General features: G+C 32.5%; 1 protein-coding gene and 1 long non-coding RNA gene across 4 annotated transcripts in view; one reads left to right on the top strand and one right to left on the bottom strand.

The window, feature by feature from the left end:
* The window catches only part of Egfr (epidermal growth factor receptor), a 58,308-nt gene that overhangs the window by 18,211 nt on the left and 13,984 nt on the right, over nucleotides 1–26,113 (bottom strand). For 2 of the 3 annotated variants that reach the window (XM_066071173.1, NM_001305356.1), the window contains 8 exon segments: nucleotides 7,026–7,382; nucleotides 6,615–6,758; nucleotides 6,333–6,416; nucleotides 5,798–5,916; nucleotides 4,178–4,319; nucleotides 3,846–3,953; nucleotides 3,173–3,284; nucleotides 1,233–1,397 (listed from right to left, as the gene is read on the bottom strand). In XM_066071173.1, the coding sequence (XP_065927245.1) occupies nucleotides 1,233–1,397; nucleotides 3,173–3,284; nucleotides 3,846–3,953; nucleotides 4,178–4,319; nucleotides 5,798–5,916; nucleotides 6,333–6,416; nucleotides 6,615–6,758; nucleotides 7,026–7,382 (1,231 nt within the window). 3 annotated transcript variants of the gene reach the window in all.
* Nucleotides 21,203–24,364, top strand: LOC117688881 (uncharacterized). Its single transcript, XR_010710787.1, has 4 exons — nucleotides 21,203–21,980; nucleotides 22,227–22,301; nucleotides 22,575–22,709; nucleotides 22,830–24,364. It is a non-coding gene; the product is annotated as an uncharacterized lncRNA (long non-coding RNA).

Here is a 26,113-nt window from a genome sequence, read left to right as displayed (position 1 = left end):
ACATATTACATACGGCATAAATGCCGAAGTCTACAATCATTCTGCTGTGACAAAAAGAAATGCTTCATAGCTACATGTTATACATTTAGCATTCTTCAAGATTTTTTTGTCCCAAAATGATACATACTACATTTGTCAGGTTGTTTATTATTCCCGACTACTACCCTTTGCTTTTCATGGTTGCTGATTATGGACTTAAACATTAGTGGCGCTATGTAACAAAGTTCAGGATTATGAAATATAACAATAAGTCCTGCTCCAACTCTTTTTAATGACAAAAGATTGATTTCTGTCAAGTTAGATAGACCAGCAACCAAAAGGCCATACCCTGATGTCCTGTGAAAGAACAAATGACTTGTAGATAAAAGTAACAAAGCATATAGTACAAAAATTCTATATAACACAGCATCTGTAGGAAAAACACATAATCTGTAAAATAAAGAACACATGAGAGAAATTATCATACTGCTTATAAATCACTAATACAATGTAATATGATGCCTGAACCAGAGCTTTAACCTGCACATTCAAAAAAGATTTCTCATTATCAAATAATCAGTAAAATAACAGATATATCATCATATAAATCATGAAGTTCATAATTGCAGGAAGCAGTGGAATGCTTATCTGCTTAATCTCATTCTCTCATTCATAATCAAGATTTAATGAACATTGTTAAATGAATTACTATAAAATTAAAAGTTACAATTCTCATCTTGTGTGAAATACACAATACATGAATATTGCATACAATTGTGGGGAACTTTAGAAAAAAATATAGTGACTTAAAAGATCGGGTTAATCTTGTAATTGTTGAGAAGGTATAAGTCTTTGGTCGTTAACAAACGATATGTATATAACTAATTGAAAAGTAAAATCTGAATCAAGCAGAATTCACTTTAGGACGATTTAAATTAATATCTATTAATGTATTATTATTTTTTTCCTTGGTGTCTTCTTTTTTTATATCTTGTTTCAATTCTTCAGATTACTTTATGAAAATTGTACATTGTATTCTGGGAAGGGCAAAAGTCAATTTATCTCCTTTATCCCCTTTCTGTTTGTCAGATATTTGTTTCATAAATAACAGTATGTCTTAATTTGTTCATTAAATCAAAACAGACATTTTTTTTATTCATCTATAGTAAAAAAAATAGGAATTTTCATCAGACAGACACCAATATTGATCAGAAAACTTTCTTTAAAATCTGATGCCATTTTGTCCCACTTACATGTCTAGGTCGCGTCCATGAATAATTTGAAGGTTGGAGAGGAAGGACAGATCAGACATGGCCTGGTTGCCCCCCTGAACCATCAGGTACCCCGTGATCTCCTTTACGGTTTTAAATACATTCAACTGCTCTCTTTTCAGACCCTCCAGATGTGTGTAGTTGTCTCTGCAAAGCAATACAAATTCTTTTAAAAGTCAGACAAATTACAGTACTAAAGCGTCTATTGCTTTTAATTAAAATCTAACAATATAATGTAAGTCTATTTTGTAAAGTCAACATCTATTCTCATTAATTTATCAATATTCAATCCAATTCAAGTAAATTTGGTCTTATCATAGCATGTAAAAACATGGGTCACATCAGAATGAACTTTCTCTGAAAGTCTCTGACATGAACAACCGTAATCACTGCATTTATATATACCAGGTACAGTAAAACTCATTAAGTACAAACACAGATATAGCGACTTCTTGGATATAGCGAAGTTTTTTTGAGTCCCCGGCAAAATTCTTATCAAATCTTTGCAAAATTTTACGGTTATAACGAATTTTGATATAACAAATTTACAGGTATAGCGAACTGATTTTGAAATAATAATAAAATTTAACACTTTTATAACGAATTTCTTATATTGTTTAAAAAAATTTGCATTACCATTTAACAAAATAGTTTGAATGAATTGATTTTCCTATCAATTATTTGACTCACAATCCGATTATTAAAGGTATCAAAGAAATGTATTTTTATTCCAAGCCTCAATTAGCAAAAATTAGTCTGGTGAAAGAAAATATGTATACAGTGAATTCGTTGTTATTATTACTAATTCGTTATACAGATATAACAAATTACCGGAATAACGAAGGAAATCCATTAGTCCCTAGGACTTCACTATACCAACTTTTACTGTACATGTTTTGGAATAAAAGATTTCTTAAATGTGGAAAGTTGATAAATGTATAAAGGTTTTAAAAAACTATTTTTGAAAATGACAAATTTTCAAGGAGCTCAGTTTTATATTGTATGGATCAATTGATATAATTATTCCCCTATTTATAAAAGTTATTCGATATATTTCCTGATCTACTGCAAAACAGACTGATTAGAGAGGTTGAGATTTCAAACGTGTACGTGTACTAGGGGAATCACCTACATTCTTCGCGTATTACATCATCAGTTTTGTGACGATGTTTCCACACGTTTTCTAAACTTGTAGACTATCGTCTACACGCAAATACAAACTTGTAACTTTTACAAAAACATAATCTAATTGATGGGTAAATATATTACATAATACATTACATAGATTTTTAAACTTAATTTGCATGCAAATTGATAAGAAATTCACCATCTCAAATCTCAACTGATGAATTACAAAAACGTGTACTTGTACGTGTAATGATAACACACGTACGCGTACCCGTACACGTTTTAAATCTCAACCTCTCTATTCCCTGCAAAATGGTGTGTCAGTTGGAAGAACTACCTGATACACCTATTTGGAACACTTTGTAATTTCTGATAACAGAGGAAAAACTATGAAATGTTCTGAATAAAATGTTGAATATTCATAATCATATAATTTGATTCTAGTTGCAACGTCCTTTTTTGACTGGCTATACTTATTCATCCTAATCATATAATATAACTTGCCTACGTCACAATATGATGCGCATGCAATTTAATTTTATTTATTTTGACGTTATAACTTGTTGGATACACAAAGAATTACATGAATTTGAACTTTTTCCGATTGATTTTTGTATCGGTATAATAAAGCAGTTAAAGTACACCATTGAAGGAGTCAGCAAAATTCCAGTTCTTCTCAAACAAGTCTATTTGCCAAGGGGACGCCCCGGGAAATAGACTTACTCTCGGAGAACTTGAACATTGCCGACTCCCTCAGTGGTACACTTTAATTGTATACTGTAATTTCTACTAACCCATCAAATGTTGTTTGTACAATTTTCAGATTCCCATCAATGACAGTGCAGTTTTCAAACTGATCGATATTTCTGCTGGACAAAAATTCATCCTGCTTTAATCCACTGCACCCTGTCAAAGAAAATCAATTCCAGGTTTAAGATGACAGTAATTGGTAGCAATAGGTACATGTAAAACCTACTGCAACACAAACATGTACATTAACTTCATAAAAGAAAAATTTATTGCGAGCAAAATCTTATGTTAAAGCTCTATGCAAAGTTAAATTTGTTTCACAAGGGAATATATCTAATTTGCCAGTCCTATTTTGACAAACTTTGAAATATGCGTGCGAGAGTAAATGTTCATAAAGGCTACAAAATTAATGTTTTTCATAAAGCCATTGGTTGTAAAAATTGGCATGAAAAGTTAAAGTCATGAATCTTTTTCAAAAACGGTAGAAGAAGAGGTAAATCCCAGTAGGTGTTGGCACAGTATGGAAATTCTCTGCTCAAATACTTCAAGCACTGAGCTTAAACTGGCTCTCATCCCTAAGTCTGGAGACCTTTGCCAGCACTTGGCGACATCTCCATGATGTGAGTGTAACATTCTCTATAGAGAGATGCAGAACAGTGAAGATAGCATCAATGCATCTTGGCTGATTCACATGGTGCCTAGCTCATGCTGACTTACACTTTGGACATGCCCCATCACAGGGGACACAGGTGTTGTTGACAGGGTAGTAGTTCTCTGGACACTTCCTGACACACAAAGCATTCTGTTCATCTACCAGCATGTAATCTAAAAACCCAAAAAATCAATGGAATAAAGATCACAGATTACAAAAAAATCTATTTAGACTCCTATCAAAAGCATAAAATCTTACATCATTTATCATGCGAGTTAATGTCTAGAAATTTCAGTATGTATAAACATTTTAACAACTTAGAACTCATAAGTAAACAGAAGGATTAGCTCTAGAGATCTTGTACCAGTAACTGTGTCATTTTGTCATCAACACCTACCTGGGCATTTCTTGAGACACAGGGATTTAAAAGCGTATTTTCCATATGGGTTGTCTTCTAACACCATGGTGTTTCGGTTGTATTTTCGCGGCTTTGGACACTCACTGACACAAGTTCCCTCATTATAGAAGTTCTTGCATGCCTGCAAAACAAAACAGTGCTCCATCATAGTCAAAATCTGATGACTATTTACTGTCAAAAACTAGATCTGTTGTAATGCCATGAAAGCCCCCTCACATGAAATATATACTTTACATATGCATCACTTCAAAAGTAAGAGCGAAAACTGAGAATTTCTCATTTTTTCAAAGTTCAAGAGGCACAACTCTTCTAAAATTATCAGACTGAAACCAATGTATCGCATAGCCCCCTAACTCCGTCACTACCCTAACTCCGTCACTTTAGGGAAACTCCTCGCTGTTTGAAATCAAGTGCGATTATGACGTCATTTTTTGCATGTCAAAAATCTACAATCAATGTCAACAATTTACAACGGTTAAATTTAGGAATGTCTTCAAACATACCAAAATTACACTTGTTCATTTTATGCAACAGTAATTGCGTGAAATCGGCTAACGCCTTTTCACGGGTGCACAAAAATAACGATATTTCTGACAATGCTGGCCCATTTGATTTTTTACCGTAGTCAGTCATTTTAAGAGAGGTCAAGATGAAACATTTCACATGTAATTTATTTTTTAATAAGGTTGTTAATACATTTTTTTCAGTCTGCAATATTGTTTATGCACTACAAAAATGTAATAAATAAATATTAATATATTCATTATTGATATGATATATTTGAAATATGTAAGGACAGAAATCAAACAGCATCCATACATTCCTAAAAGGTCATTGTGATTGCTGTAACATGGACCCATTTTTTTTTATTCTGGCGATCATTCCCTGGCGTATCATAGATCATGTGGGTGACGGAGTTAGATTCATAAGTTATGATAGCACGTGTAATAAATGTTGTATTCAGAGGCGTTATTTGAAGAATAATAAAAATATTTTTGTTAATTATTTTATAAACTATAACGTTTTAGGTTATATTTAGTGATTGCAAATGATAAAAACCGCAGAAAATAATTTGCAGAGAAATGCACAATGTTTTCTGCTTATGGTGACGGAGTTTGGGTACTCGGGATATATTCATTTTAAAGATGCACCCATATATCATATTTGAGTTGAATGTGTGCAATGGTTGCTAATATTATGATCAGAAAGTGAATTTCCTACGTCTTTTTTTTTTTCAAAGTTCAAGAGGCAAAACTCTGTCAAAAATCATGGTGGGGGCATAAAAAAATATTTTTATTCATTATGATGTACAGAAAAATTTAAGTAAATTTCAATGATGGTTAATCACAATGCATGTTTTTAAAGAAAATTTTACATTAAAATAAAATCCACAATCACAATTTGTTATACAGTTATCAATTTCACCTTAACGTGAAATATGACCTTGAACTAACCAATAACACTTGATCTTGGTATTTAAGGACATCTAAGGTTAAAGAAGAAGAGGGAAGGAAAATGAAAAACAAAATCAACAGATAACACAAAAGATATACTGCTATCACTTGATTTTTAAAGTCAAAAGAAGAAAACTGAACTTACAACACAGTCTGAACTTCTAGGTCCAGTACACCCCCCAGCGCACTGGGAATGACAGCATTCACTTATTGCATATCCAAAACAACCTGTTTCACAACTCTTGTGACATATCTCTCGTATTACTGAAATGAAACAAAACAGGAAATCATAATGGAGTCTTAGTAAGTATTAATTGAAATCAAATGTACATCTTAACTTTGGTACATCTGAAGCTTTCCAGAAGTATGAGCTTTAATCAAGAATTTTGATATGACCTTGACCTCTGACATAGGATATTCTTCAAGGTTATTGCACATCACACGCTGTAGATTATCTTGGCCAATATAGGGCAAAGGGGGTTATTTAAATTAAAATCTAAGCATAAACAATAAAAGCTTCCTTTGTTGTTTTACAGGATATAAAAGCATTATCACTAACTTATAGCCATTACTCACATAGTATCAATAACTTGTAGGCATTTATTCATATAGTCCATGTATCACTAACTTAATTATGGGCATTACTCACATTGTATCACTAACTTATAGGCATTACTCACATTTCTGACATTTGTTGGGTCCACTTCCCCAACAATGGTAGTTCTTAGTTTCATTTTTAAAACATTCTGGAGCACATGGGGGGCCTGAAAAAAAAAATTATTGAATTGATGCAATTACGATACATGTATTTTCCTGTATATAAAACTAGCAAACAAAAATCATGAGGTTCTTCTGACTCTCATATTCAAACAAAGTACCTGTGGAAAATAATAACAATATATACATTCAAGATACTTCAGACAAAGGTAGTGTCAATCAAAACAAATAAAAACAATACTTACATAATTGGCTTGCTGTTTTTGATGAATTTGTTGAAGTAAATCTGACTTTGTATTCTGGGTTAAATTTGATGTCCTTCCATAAAATTGTATCATGATAACAAAGCCAATCATTATTGACAAAATATACATCTCCTCTTGTGATTTCTGGAAAAAGAAAAATCAAAATATGATTTTAAAAATCAACTGACATTTTTCATGTTATATTGGTTAATACTTCTTTACCACAAAGTCTGTAGTTACAAGCTGTCTTGTGAATCAACAAGTACTGATAAGACCCTTACGTTTCAAATTGTGTGGATGAAAATCAACTTTTTATTAAATATTCAATGTTAAGTAACATTGCCTTTAAATATAAAATATTTATAATGAATAATTTGATTAAAACAATCCTTGATGATATATTTGAATTACCTGATAAATTAGTTAACAACAGTTCCTTGAGACCTCTCGTTTCTTGATTATTAACACCAACAAACAAGCTATAGCTATGGTTCTTGTAATTAAACAACTGGTTCCCTCGAATAATTTTTAAACTCGTAAGTGGGATGGTTTCTGCTACCACAGAAGTAATAAGAACATAGCCGCTCACTTCTTCTATCTTGGATAGAAAACTCAAGTCAAATGTTTCATTTCCTTGCTCTAAAAATTTGATTTCTAAATTTCCATCCACATAGGTACAATTTTGGTAGCGTTTTTTCAGTTTGGTGTATCTAGCTAAGTCATCGGCTCCACTAGTACTCACACCTTCTGATGAGCCCCTGCACACCTCTACAATGGATAAAACAAGAAAATTAGGTCATTTATTGTTTTGGTTTTTGTTTGGGTATACTAGTATTTCATAAAGATAAAACTCTTCTCTCAATGACCATTTTCTGTTCATTTCAATCTTCAACTATTTTATTAAAATTTTTGACCTCATATTGTTTTATTGAAAAACATTAACCAGAGTAAAGGGGATTCTTAGATCTCTCCTTGTCCTTATCAATTAATAAAAAATCATTGACTTTACAACCCAGCTAATAAATCAATTGGTTTTGTACTTAATTAAACATGCACTCCCTGTTTATATTTTGGTTCAGAGACAACAGCAATTCATTGCTATAATATTATGCCAAAACTAATTAAACAAACAAAAGTCTACGATAGTCATGCGTCATCCCTCTTAACCCACTGTTGTTGAAAAATATTTATTGCTTCATTAACCATTGGCTTACACTGTCAATGGTGGGATCATTTTCAAGAAATCTCTCTCTCTCTCTCTCTCTCTCTCTCTCTCTCTTCATCAGTTACAAGAAGCTGTCCATTACAAATAAGATTGAAGCCATTACAAAGTATAATAGCTGCCTGTTCATAATCACATTATGATATTTAATATGATTACAAAATGTTTAATGTTTTTAGGCAGTAGCATTATTTGATTTATTGAACTCCATCAGATATCAAAATGTCTCTATCTCAAAATCATGTTTTCTCTCCACTTATTCTCCCCCCAATGAAATAGAATTATGTCAATATAAAGCCAATGCTGTAGGAGTGAAATAGCCCCATCTCTACATAGTATCTCATCCTTTATTCATATCTTTAAGGAAGGTCAAAATAGTGCTCATACTACGCAATCAGGATCTGAGAAAATGTCTTGCATTATTAACTATCTAATATCTTATAAACGTAACAAATAGTTGTATTCATTTTTCTGAGTGTGGGTTTTTTTTTTCATTGCGTTCATCTTGTAAAGTACTTCTATGATAACTGACAATTTAATTAATCACATACTTTATATTGATTGGTAAGTTTAATTAATCAAGCACTGATTTTATTGTCCTCCAAAAGAGCTGATCATCTAACGCCCATACATACTCTTCTGTGTCAAGATTCACTTACAAGAATGGGTATAACAAGTCCAAAATTGAGAAAAGATTTCAAAAATTTGTTAACTTCATTACTTAAATACAGATTGCAAAATCTTACTGGACTGATGGGTAAATATACACAATACTTGTAAGTAAGCTTTACTGCCCTTTGGTAGATTTACAATCACAAAGAGGCTGAAAACCATGTTGTTACATATATTGCTCCCTGATGCTTCCAGAGTTTGCAGCAATTTGGTACTGATACAATAAAAATTGATTTATCCATGGGTATGACAAGCCCAACCCTATACTATTATAAACTTCCTACTCAGTGACAAGTTTTCCATAACTCACAAATTTGAAGTAATTTATGGTGGGTAATTTTAAATCGATAAAAAGTCTTTGCTATCAAATGGCACTTACTTTAAGATACTATCTTTGGTACTGATACCCTGTAGAAACCTTTGACCATGGTAGACTGACAAAACCCATGTCACTGAAATACCTGCAGTTTTTCTCAGCAAGAAACAAGATAAAATTCTGAGAAATACATTATCTTCCTGCAAGCAGTTGCAGACTATCACAGATTGCACTTTCTGCAATGAAATAAGATCAGGGAGTTTTAATGCAGTTTTTGACCATTAAAATGATAGTGAAACTGAAATTGGGAACCTTCCAAAAAGAAATGTTTAGTATAGGAAAGATAAATGTCAAATCTTGCTGGGCATAGCTTCAATGCAAATTCTCAATTTTTTTCTTTTTCCTCTCTTAAGCAGACGGATTAAAGTGGGTTATCACAGAATCGGGACATACCCCAAAAATTGATGTCTCAAATCTTTTCAACTTTCCTCTGGAGATAAAATCAAACATGAAAAAACTTGCCATTGATTAAGGGGAGTCTTGATGGCAAATATGATACCTAGTTGCCTCCCTTGGTAATGGTTGCTGATGGAAATGATGAGAATTTATACAGGTTTCTTTTTATCCTCTAATGATCAGGAAGGGTTGAGATTTATGATAGGGGACCAGCTGCAATCTTCGCACAAATAGGAAATTTATTTCATTCCTAGGCTTCCATAATTGAGGGTCATTTAATGTCATTTCACACTGCATGAGTATTCCTATGGAGGAAATTCCTAAGGAGCTAGTTAAAAAGTTTTCAAGATGACAGTCTGTACCGGTAGTTATTTACCATTATGATTTTTACCTTTGACATACTTAAGTTTTTTATTTCTAAACACTGTGGTATTGAAAAGCCATCTATCCTATAGGAAGTGTTGGATGATTAATGTAGAGAATAATGACTCAGATGCATGTTGAAAAGCTCTTTTCAACTTTTAAAAAGTTTCGAAAAATAATATGACCTTATGTTTTTTTCGAAAGGAAAGAATTATTGTCAATCATTGGCAATTTTGGAACCACAATAAGTAAAATTCTTTGAAGTACATTTCTAATTGATAAGTTCCTAAGGAGCCATCTTACTCACGACAATTATTTCTGTCAGAATACAAAAAGTACACAGCTCTGGTGCAATATATCCCAACTCTCTTATCCTTATTATCAAGTATTTTTCAGCTCATAAAAAGGAGATAACTCCTTTATCACCAACTTCCTACATGACCAGTTCATGAATTTGTGACCTTCTCCAATCTAATCTAGACCACCAATTTAGCTTCTGAAATCTGGGTCAATAGGGACTTCTCTAAAATACCTCACAAATATCTCGCAATTAAAAAGTCGCTTACAATATCTCTTATCTTCACACGAGATGCAGTATTTCACCATCCACTTTCTTGCCTATCAAGTTCTGGAAGTGATATAATGAAACATTTGACAGCCAAACGTTTCAAATGGCCCTGATAAATATTATCAGGTGCCCAACATATCGGTGTAAAGTTTGATAAACCAGTAAAACTTTTATCTTCATCTTTTCATAACATTATACACAAAAATTCTGACTGCACATCATCTCCGTTCAAATCATTACTGAATTTACTTTTTTATCATATAAAACCAATACTAAAATAGAATAGGTAAAATTAAAAAAAATGTTTTATGAAAACCACATATGGATGCTCCCTTTTCCATTTCGAGAAAAAGTAAAAATTAGGACAGTTATCTATCATCTTCTGGTGTTCATCAAATAACAGACAGCCTGACACTGTAAAGAATGCTCTGGGATTGACAGAAAGTAACTGGTATTCTGATACTGCTGTTAAACTGATGGAAGCTCTCTATCACCAGGGAACAGGCATCAAAATGTTGACATGTGAAATGTTTTTCTTAATGAAGGATTTTTACACCTTCCCTATCAGACAGCCTGTTAGCACATACCTGATTCTCTCAACATCCATTCCCCAAAAACCTGCATTGATTTGTACAGATGAATATAAACTTTTGTGATATGGTTATCAAAAAACCTTGATTCACCATGATATATTTTTTTTTGGTAAATGATGATAAAAAATATCATACGTAATATAAAATTTATATCACATAGTTGTGGCAAAATGTTGGACCTTAAGAGAGATAACACTGAAAAGTTACACCATCTGAATTCCAGATACTGATAATTTCAAATTTAATTCAATGAGCTGTTAGAATGCAATAAGTCTTAAATCTCCACAATCACAGTGTATAACCTGATCTCTCGCAGTGGGTATCCTGCTTCCTCCATTATCAAACCATCCTTTAACCATGAGATGCTGGAATGCAGGGAATTATATATGAAATATTATATTCAAAATTAAATGAAACATCTACTATTCAAGAAATGATGCCACCAATCCTACCTAAAATCAGAATCAATCCCAAGAGATCTTGAAGAATTTGGGTTATTTTATTTTTTCTGAGAAAGCATCATTTTTTTTTTTCAATTTAAATTTTGAACAGTGTGATGTCTTAGCAGCAGATGTTCACAGTTTCATGGTTAGAAGGGTATACGTAGAGTGCAATAGCAATAAAAAACATCTCTTATAAGTTTTCACAGGTGTCTGTTAGCATGGAAGAGATAATGCTGTTGTTTTGCAATGCATCCAACTTCTAAACTTTTGAAAAATCTTTTAAACTGGATCAGATTTATGGGTTTTCTTTGAGTAGAAAATGAATGATGATATCTTGTGCATGCAATCATTGATATTCTTCCAATTGCATAGAAAGAAAATATTCTCTCTGTGTGCACACTGATGCAACCCACCGATTACTCGTCGCACCTGTCAGTGCATACTACATACATACTGCAATCAGAATTGCATATCAAAGGAGAAATAACAATTATTACCCCCAATCATTGATGAAGTTTCAAGTCAGCAGGCATCATAGTACAGATCTATTGCCTCTTTTCCACCCTGCACCAGACAAATGATGACAGAGCACCCTCAAGAATTCTTCCAATTCTTTCTGGCAGGGAGCAGTTGGATGTACCATCTGAACCCATCAAAAGGTTCTTGCACCAATGAGATCTGTTACTATTACATCACTTGTAAACACCAACAAATCTAAAAGCTGACAATTTGACTGGAAACCATCATGATATCCAGATGACTGGGTGATTTCTTTAAGGTGAATCAAGCCTAAAACCAATTTCCCTTCTAAGACGGCTCTCTTCTGTGTGATTCAGGATTTCATGTAAATATCTGCTTCAGTATTTCTTCAAGTTGTCATAGTTTTGCCTTCTGTATTAAACTGCAGCATAATATGTAACCATTTTCAAATTATTTTAAATTTCTATATATAGTTGTATCAAATAGTTATTTTGGAGTAGTAACTAATAAAGCATTTGGATTATATTAAATTTTGTATGGGCAAAGAACACTGGTACATGTATATGTTTCCCATATCTTTAAATTTCAATGAAAATGAATAAACTCTGTTATGACAGAATGTATTTAATCATTCAAAGATAGAACCATTTTAATAAGAGCTTGGATTTTGGGAAGCTGTGTCAAACAGCATTGTGTCTAGGCTTGCCTATTTCATTGCTAGCCACAGAGCCAAGGCTCTTTGAAATCAACAAGATTTGTGTGGCTTTTGAGCTAAGACTATGTAATCAGTGCATATTTCGCTTGAAACCAGAATCATTTTTAACTTGTTATGACCAAGAAATAGATAATTACATCCTACCAAAATCCAAGGTCTTGTTAAAATGATTCTATTTCTCACAAGTACACATTTGTTCAAATAAGAAATTCAAGTCAGGCATAAAAAAAAACAACTGACAATCTAGTTCATTTTACACATTTTTGGGCCACAACACCAGAAAAGATATGAAATTTCATACAACCTTCACTTGGATACCATTTTTACCCATCAAAACTCATTTTGAAAGTAGAAACATAAAACTTTAGATTTATATTTAGCTTGGGTTTATAAATCATTTAAGACTACCTCATCATCCAAGTATAATTTATCAATTACCTTTTTTTTTTTTTTTACAGAAAAATAGTCCTTTTTTAAGTACCAAACTTGGGTTTATAAATCATTTAAGACTACCTCATCATCCAAGTTTAATTTATCAAATACCTTTTTTTTTTTAACAGAAAAATAGTCCTTTTTTAAGTACCAAACTTTATGAAAAATAATGAGGATGAGACAGAACATTGGTACTGTATTGAGCTAGTTCATTTATCTAGCGGCTGGCTAAAGATATAATTCATACTTCAAAAAAATGATTTTTTTTATAAGTCCTTCATCAGAGGAAATCTTGATTTCGAGAACTCCATAAAACAGTTTTTTACTGGAGAAATGAGGAGATCGAATACTAACATTACTAAAATCTAAAGCACATTTTGTTATTTTGTTGTCTGGAAAGTTTTTGCAAAATCAAACATTTATTAATCTACAAACATGAGCTTCACGAGAAATGTAAACTTCATGATAAACATATATATTCCTTACATTGCCAATCCTTATAACCGATTTTTTTGTCCAACTGAAATATCCTTTTTTTAAAACTTAATCTTATATATTTATTTTATTACATGAAGTAGGCAATATTTTTTTGTATTTGTTGCATGTTAAGGATTAAGCTATACATGCAAAATGCTTGTTTTTGGAGGTAACACCAAAGCTTCATATTTCCAATCAAGAACCAACAAACCGCTGATAAACCAGCCAACGCCGGGCCATACAGACAGGCTTTATCATAGTATTGAAGGGAGTTTCTTACAACTTGTTTCTGGATAAAGTAAAACAGTGGCGCTTTATTTATGTTTTCCTACTCCAGACATACTAGAGTCTGTTGATGGAACCCATGAAATCCAACACAGAGGCCAGATTCATGATCAACCATAAATGTCACCCCTGCAGAGTGAGTACAATATGACATTGTAGAGGAGTTTAATTCAGTTAGAACCTAGACACGTGCTTAGATTGAATGGAACTCCCAGACCTTATTCATGAACTTTAGAGACAGGACTTTCTTTGAGGCAATCATTCTCTGATATCAAATGATGAAGAAATTGATGGTGCAAACAGGATGGGTGTTACACATAAAAATGTGTAAGAAGGATAGCTGATACTGATAAAACAAGAAGCATTCTGGGAAGGAAACTAGAGATGACTATAATCTGCCTGTTTTGATACACACAAGAGGAAGACATTTTAAGACGGGTGATTCAATTATTCCAAACAGGCTGTTTTTGGATAAACTTTAGGAAACTTGTCTGTCATCCAAAACAATTTGAATTAAAGCATCATCAAAACTCGTATCAGGAGCATTACCTCTATTGAAGCATCATCAAAAGGGGTTTAGTCTGGTTGAGTAGTCTGTGAGCAGTTCTGATATTGGAAGATAATTTTTGATTACAAAAATTCTTCTATCAAATCTGTTGGAGATGTTTGTTTACATAAATCTATATTCCCAAGTTATTTTTTTTTATATAATTGGCAAGTTTCAACTGCTTACCCCGGTATATCTACACTATCCTACCAGAAAACCATATTACTTCATAAATTCTTCCACGACCTTCCTTAGTGGAAATTTAGAATACCAGTACAACATTCTTAGATTCTTCAACCACTGTATTTCTAACATTTGCATTTTTATTGACATTTTATTTAAACATCTAAATTCCATTCTGTTAACATCTTAAGCCACTTGCAAGTTTTACTCAAAAGCACTAGAGAAAGATCACAGAGTCTATTTAGGTTGTGCAACATCTTGCTATAGATGCCAGACAGTTGTACTATAAGAGCTACTCCATACAAAACGTGGAAGGGAGGGCATTACTCAGTGACAGCAGCATCCCATCTATCACTTACAGCCAATTAACACAAATTACTCTCGGTGTTACAGGCAGGAAGAAGGTGGAACATGGTGTCTTATCATCTTCATCCCACTCAGTTACACCCAAATCATGCTGCAGTTTTTTTTTTTATTAAATCCCAAAAACTCTAAATCCATGCATCTTTAATCTAAAACCTGTTTCTTAATGCATACCTAAAGCTTCAGCACAAAATTATTTTTTAAATTATTCACCCACATACATACTTGATATATATATATATATATATATATATATATATATATATATATATATATATATATATATACACATACTTGATATATATATATATATATATATATATATATATATATATATATATATATATATATATATATATATATATATAAATTTGATCAATCAGTTAACTTATTTATAAAGGGTTGCACATAATCTTGAAATATCACTTTCGACTTTCCTTGACAAGTGTCTACACAGAGAGGGCCATCCTCTTCCTGTCCTGTATTAACTGACATTATTATCTACCATAACAATCAAACATAAAATCTGACAGATGCAATAATGGCTTTGGTCAGTTTTAATATGACCATGTGGTCCACATATTGTCCATTCATAAAGCTCTGGTGGGCCGGTCAGGAGGAGAGCTTAAGGGTGTCTGAATCATTGTTATTACTATTGATCCAAGATAGTCACCATTATCAGAAGCTCATCTAACTTAAGCCGACAAATTATCTTGTACTTTTCTTTCTACAGATCTAATCAAATGCATCATCCCTTTCATTATTAAGATAAGCTTCAATTGCTGGTCATTTTGGCTTCTTATGAGAAACAGAGTTTTTCAGTTCACTTAAAGTGACCACCTGCAATGAAATTAGTAAATCCCCAGATAATAATAATTAGTCAGAGAATGACAGATTGATCTATCATAATTAAACATTTTCAACTGATTAGAGAGCCTTTGGGTAACAGCAGGAACTTTACCCATTCTAGGCTTAAGATGATATAAAGCTAGCCCATTAATACAAACACTTTCATGTAAACTTCACATTATCAATTTATCAAAAATAGACATGGCTTTCAATGGGTTAATTACTTTAGGTCATAAAAATCAATTTGCATCCCTGCCACTACTCAAAATGCTAAAAAAGATGGAATTGAAATAGAACACTCAAATAATGGAATACCATTTTATCAGTTGTTACCATTGAAGTGACTTTCTTTCAAAATTAAAGATATTCCATTAACATAAAACTTTTTGTCTGTCAATTTACCATATCTGAAAACTTGGTTGGTCTATAATATATGGGGTTGTGGGCCAAATTCATCATCTAAATGCATTGCAAAAAACACTATTTATACTGCATTTGATGTTTTTCTGGGATGTGGGATGGCATCCTTAATGACTAGATCTCAGATAACCATCTATTTAAAAAAGACCCAGATCAGCAATGCAAACAAGTCCTCAAAAATAGCTTTACGGCACGACGATTCGTGTTCCAAGTTTAGCTGACTACAATATATATCATAAAATAGCATAATGCTCGATGTGACACCAATGGTGCAAATACTAAAATGTCTAGTCTTACTGAAGATGCAAATCTCGATGTTTTCCAGCAAATAATGGATTTGTTCTTGCCAGTTTGTTAGCTATTTCAGTCATTAAATATTGAAACAACTCTTCAAGGGCTATGTTTCTTATTCCTGCAAACACAATTAATGCTTTATAGCCAAATGGATGTTTAAATAAGACAAAAAGCACTCATTATCTCCCCCAGTGCCAAATCAAGGATGGAAAATGGCCAAACTGTATAGTAAACAGGTGGGACATCAACAGTTCCAATCTCAACAGAGCAATAATGTTTGTTAGTGAAAAAAGGTTGATCTAGAATTTAAGAAATTGATGTTGGCTGCAACTTATACCTTCATTGCTAGAGGGTGTTAGCCATGACTCTTGGGGAGCATGAAATAACACAAAAAAAATAGCTTTGATGTAATAAAAAAAAAAAGGTCTGTTTACCGTCTGCTACATTAATAGATTACTCCAATCAATGCCTACAAGAATTAAGTCTCATTGGGGCGAGCAATTTTTCTTTAGTTGCTTCAATTTGCAATTAATAAAAGTACTAAGTAGTTGGTTGTTTCGAGTATATTATCTAAGAGCATGCAAGAACATCATCACTACAATTTAGGAAGTTACAAATTGAGGAAAATGATGAAGAATGCTGTGGTTACAAGTAAGAATGAATAAATAATAAACGAAAAGAGCAGGCTATCCAGCTCTTGTATCCATTGGAAGCAGAGCCAAATATCGTGATTTGCTGCATGAAAATTTTGGCTTCCTCTATAGAGTAACAAACAGACAAGGCAAAAATATAGGATCTGTGGCTCATTACCAAATGCTAACAACCTCTTCATTACAGCTGCACCAATCACACAGGGTCTGTACAGAAAGGGAGAGAGGCATCACACCATACAACCTGTCAGCTAGCTCCTCAAAAGATCTACAGCTGAATGCTATACAAAACAATAAGCAATCATCACATCTCTTTCATGGACATTGCAGTGTTTACTTTTTATGTCAGAAAAATTAGAAAACTGAGATGTAAACCCCATCTCTAGACCAACAATGTGTATCGTTTGACAATTATGGCTCTGGCAGAAACACAATAGGCTTTTACCAGCCAAAGCCATCAACAACACTCCAACTTTTTTGATTTAATATGCTGTAAATCTTAGACATCCATAAATGTACTTCTTTTCAAACATTACTAAAACTCAGAGTTGAGTCTTAATGGGATTTAATTAATGTGTTTGTAATTTATCTTAAAACTTTGACAAGAAAATCCATTTAAAATTACAAGGCAGCTTTAAAATTCTTGAAAATCAAAATCAATATAAACCAAAACAATTTCACCATAAGAATATATACTGTTGTTTTAGGTTTGTTTGAATACATGTACTTTAGCACAAATATCAAGTGAAATTCACCACCCAGGTACATACTTTCACTTATTTTTTTTAACCTGCTCATTGACTTGCAGGCATGCAGTCAAATTTCTGCTTTTAAGAAATATCTTTAACAACCCTCAAAATCTTTAAATAATTTTCTGAACATAAAAGGAATAATCTGCTGCATCAGCTAGCGTTAGACCAGAGTGCCCAATTTGTTCATGGACCATATAGCAAATGGAGACTCCTGCTTGCCTTCTGCCATTAAAATACTGTGATCTCTAAGATACTTCAGCAAGGCTTTTCTCATTATTTGCTCTATAACAAGTTGTATCATGGTTTATCGTATTTGTGGTCAAGCTTACAGTTATATAATCCAAAGTCACCAACTCTGCAGGGAATTTTAACTTTACTAATTCACACACAACAGAAAAGCACTGAACAAGAACAGATATTGTTGACATCTAATTTCCACTGAAGTATTTGCGACTGGCGCCCCTAGGATTATTACCTGTGTAAATCGACTATGTCCCTCAAAGATCACACACACACAGTTAAAACAGTCTTCAGTAAACAAGATTTGCTTTCTTTTGAGATGACTTCTGAAAAAGTGTGGACTAAAATATTCATGCAATAAGTAGATCTATACATTTGAGTACTTGTAGAAAATTTAGTTAATTTCTACAGTTATTGGGACTATGTGCTTTTTAACTTATGTAACTAAAAACAAATTGATTATGTTCATTTTAAATACACCAACAATGTCAACAGCTGGGGGAATCTGCCACTATTGTAAAAAAAAAAAAAAAGAAAGGTCCTTGCTTTTCATTAAATCACTTTTTTTGACACATTCTGTACACAAAAAGTCAGTCAACACCATCTTGTCCTCTGCCAGCTATCTTTTATTACAAGATACCCTCCATAAATCCAGGGGCTATATAACAGCCTGCATTCAAGCATAAGCTATAAAGTGAAATTAAATCAGGGTAGATCAACAAAACACTCTCTCCGTGTTTAGACACCACACATACACACTGTACTTGCATGCACTTGGCAAACACGAATTGCATAAAATTCACCTGGTGTAATTTTTTTTATCGGTTCAGTCCAGATTTCAAAAGTACTAATTATCCTAAATACCCATGTGGAAAGATTATAACCCTTCAGTGCCTGTCTAAACTTCAAATATCATTTAATACAGAACCTGCATTTTACTACTAAAATTCTGTCTGGTTATTTCGACCATAAAGCTGCCACCTGGGGTTCAGGTTTTCAAGTTTGATGATCACTTTGACCATTTCATCTCTGACATTTGAAGTGTTCCTCCCTTATTTTCAGTGACCTAAACCTTGTGTACATGCAGATGCATACAAAATCAGCTTATATATCTGAAAAGCATGTACAATATGTAAATGAATGCCCTCTTGACTCTGCTGCTATCCCTTTTACAAGAATATTATTAACCTTATCCATTTGCTTGAATAATAATTGTTCTGCCGAAAAGGCTGAACCTTTTTCTCTGTGAGAATTTAAATCTGTGGGATAGTCAATGGTTTACATACAAAATCTAGAAATGAAGTATAGCCCTTGCATGAGCAGTACATTTAAACAAATATTTAATTTGATAGGTAAAGAAAAGCTTTTCAAAAAAGTGGAAACTGTGGTCAAGCACAGTTTTCCCCACAACTAAACCAATGGAATTGATTTACACCTTATGAAAATACAGGAATGTTATCACAATACAGTGAATATAATGCCATTGCTATGCTAAGAATAACAAAGCAATTAGAAGAGAACTGTGAATCATCCATCCTCAACACATTTACCTAACAACTACATGTAGTTTAAAGTTTTAATTGATTTAAACAAGTTCTTAAGTGATGTACCATCTCCTATCTGAGTTGGCTTGAGTGCAGACAAGTCGCCAAAACTATGTCCTTTGATCACTACCAACACAGACTTCTACAAATTGTCAGACATCCCCCATCAAACTAATCTGTCGACCTAAACATGTGAGCAGAACATACAAATACACACTGTTCAGCAAAAGGACAGAAAACACAAATAGACCGACGAAAAAGAGAGCAAGACCTCTTTGTAGAGATTTCATCATGGTTCCTATCAAAGAATCCATATAAGTGGCAATAAAACGTGTTCTTTGTCACTGGTTGGTGTTGTCGCTTGTTATTTTTCCGGCTGATTTATCTTAGGACACCTTAAGAATGACAAAACACAGCTAGTTAAATACACTTGGAATGACCATGATCCTAACATATGGTAACAAAGTTGAAATTGGAAGCATTTACAAATGATATGCTAACAGAGTTGAAATTGGATGTATTAACAGATAATACAGTTCCCCCACCCCCATACCCAAGAAGACTATATGAACGCAGGTATAGATAACTACAAGTACAGCTAGTACTTGTGACAAAGGAATGAGTAATTCATGTGCAGTATATGAAACAGTGGGCCCAAGAACCATCCCATACAAAAAAAAGTTACACTTAGTCATAACTTTTCTGTAACTAAAGTGTAACTTTTATGTACCTAAGATTTAGGCACATAAAAGTTATAACTTTTTTGTACCTAGATTGGACTTAAACTTTTTGCCCTATAACTAAAATGTACCTACATGGAACTTAGAAATTTCTTAGTATAACTAAAATGTACCTACATTGAACTTAGAAACTTTTCAGTATAACTAAAATGTACCTACATTGAACTTAGAAACTTTTCAGTATAACTGAAATGTACCTACATTGAACTTAGAAAATGTTCAGTATAACTGAAATGTACCTACATTGAACTTAGAAACTTTTCAGTATAACTAAAATGTACCTACATTGAACTTAGTCAATTTGTGAATGTGTTTGGACTTTGTCATTTTTACACTAAAAATTTAAGTGTATCTTATCCAAGAGGTTCAAGTCTAAAGTAGACTTTTATCACAATAAATCTAAAAAGTAATATAAAATATCGTTATAACTTTGTTTTTTATAAAAATCACGATAAGTGTGGGGGGGGGGGGGGGTAGATGTAGGTTGATCACACACTGGGTAGTAAAATCACTAAGATTTGTTTGAAAACAATGACATAACCATTATAACGGGAATCCAGTCCATCAATTGCAACACAAACACCTGTCCAAAATTTTATTGTTTTTACAAGGCAGAAACAGGAAATCACTTTCCGCCTGAACGCACACTCATCCCAGGTTAACAGTAAAGGGTGTCTAAACAGGTCATGCTTAGTCCGTGCTGTGATGACACTGATGTTTGTTTAAGATAAAAGGTTGATGTGTGTGTTTTAACCAGCAGACATTTTTTATTTTGCTCCTGCAAGCATTATTTTGTTATCTGTCTCTTGAACATCATTAGACATATTACGATTTCGTTTAAACACTGTTAAATACTAAGGGGTAGCATCAACTTTATATTATCACTGACAATTTTTCCAACTGTTCATGGCCTACCCCATGAATAAAGGAATAGAGTAGATTCCTAGAAATTGATTCAGAATTTTCCCACGACATCGAATGCATGCGAAGAAAGGGGAGGGGGCTGGGGAGGGGTGGTAGCATTGTTTGTTATTATGAGATGGGTTCATCATATTTATTCACATATTTCATTAATAGACATGCTGTTAACAAAGAACAGTACTGCTATTTCCATCTGTATGTTTTCCCAGTACTAGCCTATCTCTCATCGTAATTTATAACAGCACATAGCTATAAGGACTGTGTTATAAACTTTGGGAAACATGTTTTATTTGAAAAAGGTGTTATAATTTTTGGTTTTACATATTCATCAATTGTAAAAATGCATTGGTATTTAAATTGATTTAGTTTTTAAAATTCCCTCAAATTATTCAAAATGGCGGCTCTTGAGACCGGAAATGCCCAGTTTTGATGATCGGTTAATAAACTAACAGGTTGTAAGGAAAGAAAATATTACTAAAATTTGTTTCAATTAAATGCAGAATTCTTTAGATAATATTTAGTAAATAATATTGTTTTTTAACCAAAATAAATTTTAAAGATTTATCCCGGTATTAATCGTAGCTGTATCGTGATTGGCCAAAATTTCAAACTTTGACTTTCGTGAATTCTGATTGGACAATTGCCATTCCGCCATCAAATTTTGAAATGGGCAAAGAAGACAGGAGTTGTTGTGAAGATTTTCCTGATTTTTTCAAGAAATATGCAGAATCACAGCGTGTTGTATGTAGTAATGAAACTGCAAGCAGTGGTTTCATAAAGATAGACATGCTTAAGACCTGGATGATATGGCTTTAGTTGTGGATGACCATTTCCATTCAGGGTAAGTCTGATGTACAAACAAGTCATTTTAAATAATTCATTTGTGTTTGCTTATCTCAATTTCTATATTATTGCTTTGCACTTAGAAATGAATTACATTTGGAATATTTCTAGAATTCTCAATAAGAAGTGCATGATTTTATCATCTATATCAAAGTCTATGCAGCCATGTATATCTAGTGATGTACATTCTATATGTAATCAAATTATGGCCGACTCTTTTAAAAAGAGTATCATTGTATTGCAGAAAAAATCCCAACCAAGTCCAGCTAGCAGACTCTACACCAGATTGAAGATACATCATTAATACAAGATGAAAAAAGTAAGTGTGTGTGTTTATCAAGTAAAGATATACAGATTTTAAATTTTTAACCATATATTATGTATATCTCTTAGTAAATGAATTATTGTAAATCTGAGAATATAATGGCAACTGCTGTATCAATGTTGACTTTTTTTTAGAGGGGGGGGGGGGGGGGGGTACCAGGTCAACAGAGAATTTAAAAGTTTTACTGATATTTAATAATAATTTATGCTACATATATTGAAAATTGTCAAACAGTATCATGTTTTAGATATTATTGCCTTCTTTTAGATTAATGGAGGACGAGGATAATACTATGAAAGAGATCAGATGCAAGAGCAACCGTTCCCATAGAAATACATGCAGCCATGTAAACAGAAACCAGTTTTCACCTGCCAGGTGCTGGTCACATATATATTCAACTTGGTATGCTATATAATTTTCTGTTTTAAGTATAAGGTAGTTGTCAAGGATTTTAACAGTTACAATGAAAGTACATGTAGTAAGAAATTGCCATAATGAAACATTCTTTTTTATACATTTTAGGAACAGATTCAAGAAACAGATCCAGTTGTTTGCTAATAAATTACTGCAGGTCATTGGTATCATCTAGAACCAGGACTGTTTTAAAAATCATACTAGTATGTTTGGAACAAAATCATGCTAGTATATGTTAGGAATTTAACCTAAAACATGCTTTAATTATGAAGGTTTTGGTCAAATTTTGGTTTACAAAATAATGTTTTTCAAACTTTCTATTCAAATTTAGCAAGAACATTAGACACACATGTAATCCCAAATGCTTTTATGTTAGATTATTGCTTTATTTAAAAAACTTGCATATAGGGTCTGTAATGATTTGAGATAATTATGTAAACAATAAAATGCTTTTTTGGTGACATATGCGGGATATGAATGTAGCGACATTGCAGAAAAAATACATTACCCGCATTAGCGAGTTATGTAAATTTTTTCTGCAATCATTGCTCCCTTCATTACCTGCATGAATCGTCAAAGAAAGTTATATTGTTTATATTTACATCTTTCTTTTAACAAATTAATAAATTGTTTGTAAAGTAAGTTAAATTTACTATATTATTTTTAATGTGCATCAGTACGTTAGCTAAAAGTAACAGCCAAATTGTCTTCAATGGGAATATGAGTCTGCATTGATATCCTGATTATTTCAATGATTTTTCTAAGGTCATTGTAGGTTTCGACCAATCGTTAAACAAGGCGTTAACTATAAGTTTCCATAAGAAATGGAGGAAAGCATACTCATTAGATGTAAATATAATTCAGTAAACATATTGATTAACAAAAACATTGACTTGTGTTCTTCTGCTCACATGAACAGATATGATTTTAAATTCCTATTCAAGAGCAAAACCAATTTGATGAAAAGTTCATGTCAACATTAGAGACTTTTTTTTCATCAGTATAACACCTGTACATGTACCTGGGTTTTTTTTTTATCTGAAGTTTATGATACAGATAGATATTTTTTGCCTACATCTGTAATTTTTCTGTGTAACTTTTCTGTACCTAAATGATAACTTTTTTGTACCTACATCTATAACTTTTCTGTACCTAAACAATAACTTTTCTGTAACTTTATGTATAACTTTTCTGTACCTACATCTATAACTTTTCTGTACCTAAATGATAACTTTTCTGTAACTATATGTATAACTTTTCTGTACCTAAATGATAACTTTTCTGTAACTATATGTATAACTTTTCTGTAACTATATGTATAACTTTTCTGTACCTACGTCTATAACTTTTCTGTACCTAAATGATAACTTTTCTGTAACTATACGTATAACTTTTCTGTACCTAAATGATAACTTTTCTGTAACTATATGTATAACTTTTCTGTACCTACATCTATAACTTTTCTGTACCTAAATGATAACTTTTCTATACCTATATGTATAACTTTTTTGTACCTAAATGATAACTTTTCTGTAACTTTAATTTGTAACTTTTTTGTACCTAAATGATAACTTTATTATAACTTTTTGATAACTTTTTTATACCTATTTATTTTTATGAAAAAAATAAATTGTCAATAGTTACACTCTAGTTATGACTTTTTTGTACTTAAGCAAAAAGTTACAATATAGGTATAACTTTTTGATGCTAATTTGGAACCATAATTGATCAGATGGTTCCAAATTGTGCTAACTTAGTTATGACTTTTTTGTAACTTTTTTAAGGGCTCATAGGTATAACTTTTTAGTGCTTTTTTTTTGTATGGGATAACAAATGGGGATAGGTTTTCGAGTGACAAAGTATGAAGTTTCCCCCCGTTCTAATAAACTCTCTGGTCCTTAAAACCCCCATAATGAAAACTAACACCTGATTCAGGTAAAGTGACAAGGAGTCATAGCTGGGGTTACCATCCCATAAGTGGTCAGAAATTAACTCCTTCACGGTACGGCCCCCACTGATTTTAATGCTTCCAATCTCTGCATTATATTACCTAGTGTAAAAAAAAAAAAGTTTCAACAAATGCTTCTCCTCACGCAACATTGTGGAAATACATGAATTTTGCTTCAAGTAATGATGGCTAGATGACAAAAGATCCTGAGATAAAGTCTGCATATTTTTCCTGTCTGCCACTGATGTTTCCCTGAGAAATCTATACTGTATGAAACATCCTTTGAGAATTATTAATAAATAAATGATAATTTCATAATTGTTTGTAATTGCCCGGGTACAGACCCCTACTACAGTTGTACTTGATGTTTGCTACTGAAGTACATAATTAATTTCATTTGAACGCGGTACACTCCAAACGAGAATCTGCCTATCATGCACCAAAACTAAACAAATTAATCCATAACATCTTCTCTTGACTACAATGAATCATTTTATTATTTGGTCTCTAACTTATCAAACTAACTGATACTTACAATAACATTTTTTAATTTAAAACTAACTGATACTTACAATAACAGTTCTTTAATTTTTAACAATTAATGTACCATTAGTTGAACAATTTTTAAAGGGGTAAACAATCTACAGAAAAATTTCGAACATTACAAAGAAACTGTTATCCAAAGACTGCAAAGATATTCAAGTATAGTTACTGACTGAACCCCCACCCCCACCCCCCCAAAAAAAAAAAATTAAAAAAGGAACCAAAATAATATCATCAAAGTAGGAAGTGTTGGTAACAACCCTTGAGGTTGCCCAATTACAACTGTTTGAGAGATATGTTATTTAGTAACAATGATTTTTGATGTCTTTGAGTGTATACAGTACCAGCCTCTCTCGATTTGAACAAACCTTAGCTCAGATAATGACACAGAGGGACAGGGTAGGCATTGTGCTGAATATAATGGAGAAAAAATTGCAAGTGTCTGGAATATGTTCTCAAAACTTGATAAGAGTTCCGATCAATGGTTGTAATGTTCATTTAAAGGAATATTTCTAAATGTACTTCTGGAATTTGGAAAATACATTACACCAGCCATCCCACCTTGTGCTTTGAAATTACAAAACCTGGTCATACAATTTAAACTGCAACCATTAACACTAATTGCATGAGGTAAACTTAGGTCCAATTCAAAAGCAACATCCACTGAATTCTTTAAAACTGTAAATAAACACTTTTAAAGAAAGACCTGCAAGAGGATTTGACTGGAGTTCAGCGAGGATTTAAAACTAAACAGACACTTGCAAAAGTAATTCCTCATTAATCTCTTCATAAAACTGATCAGCAAATACTTTCTAACAACAAAGGCTTTAAAGACCTAAACACAAGGCCCTTGCTTCTTTTTTCCCCCTTTCCTTCAAAACTGATATGCAAAAATCGGTCA

The sequence above is a fragment of the Magallana gigas genome, chromosome 2 (genome assembly GCF_963853765.1).
Source record: "Magallana gigas chromosome 2, xbMagGiga1.1, whole genome shotgun sequence".
NCBI lineage: Eukaryota > Metazoa > Mollusca > Bivalvia > Ostreida > Ostreidae > Magallana > Magallana gigas.
The sequence above is the reverse complement of the archived record's forward strand: the minus strand, read 5'-3'. Positions and strand labels throughout refer to the sequence as shown.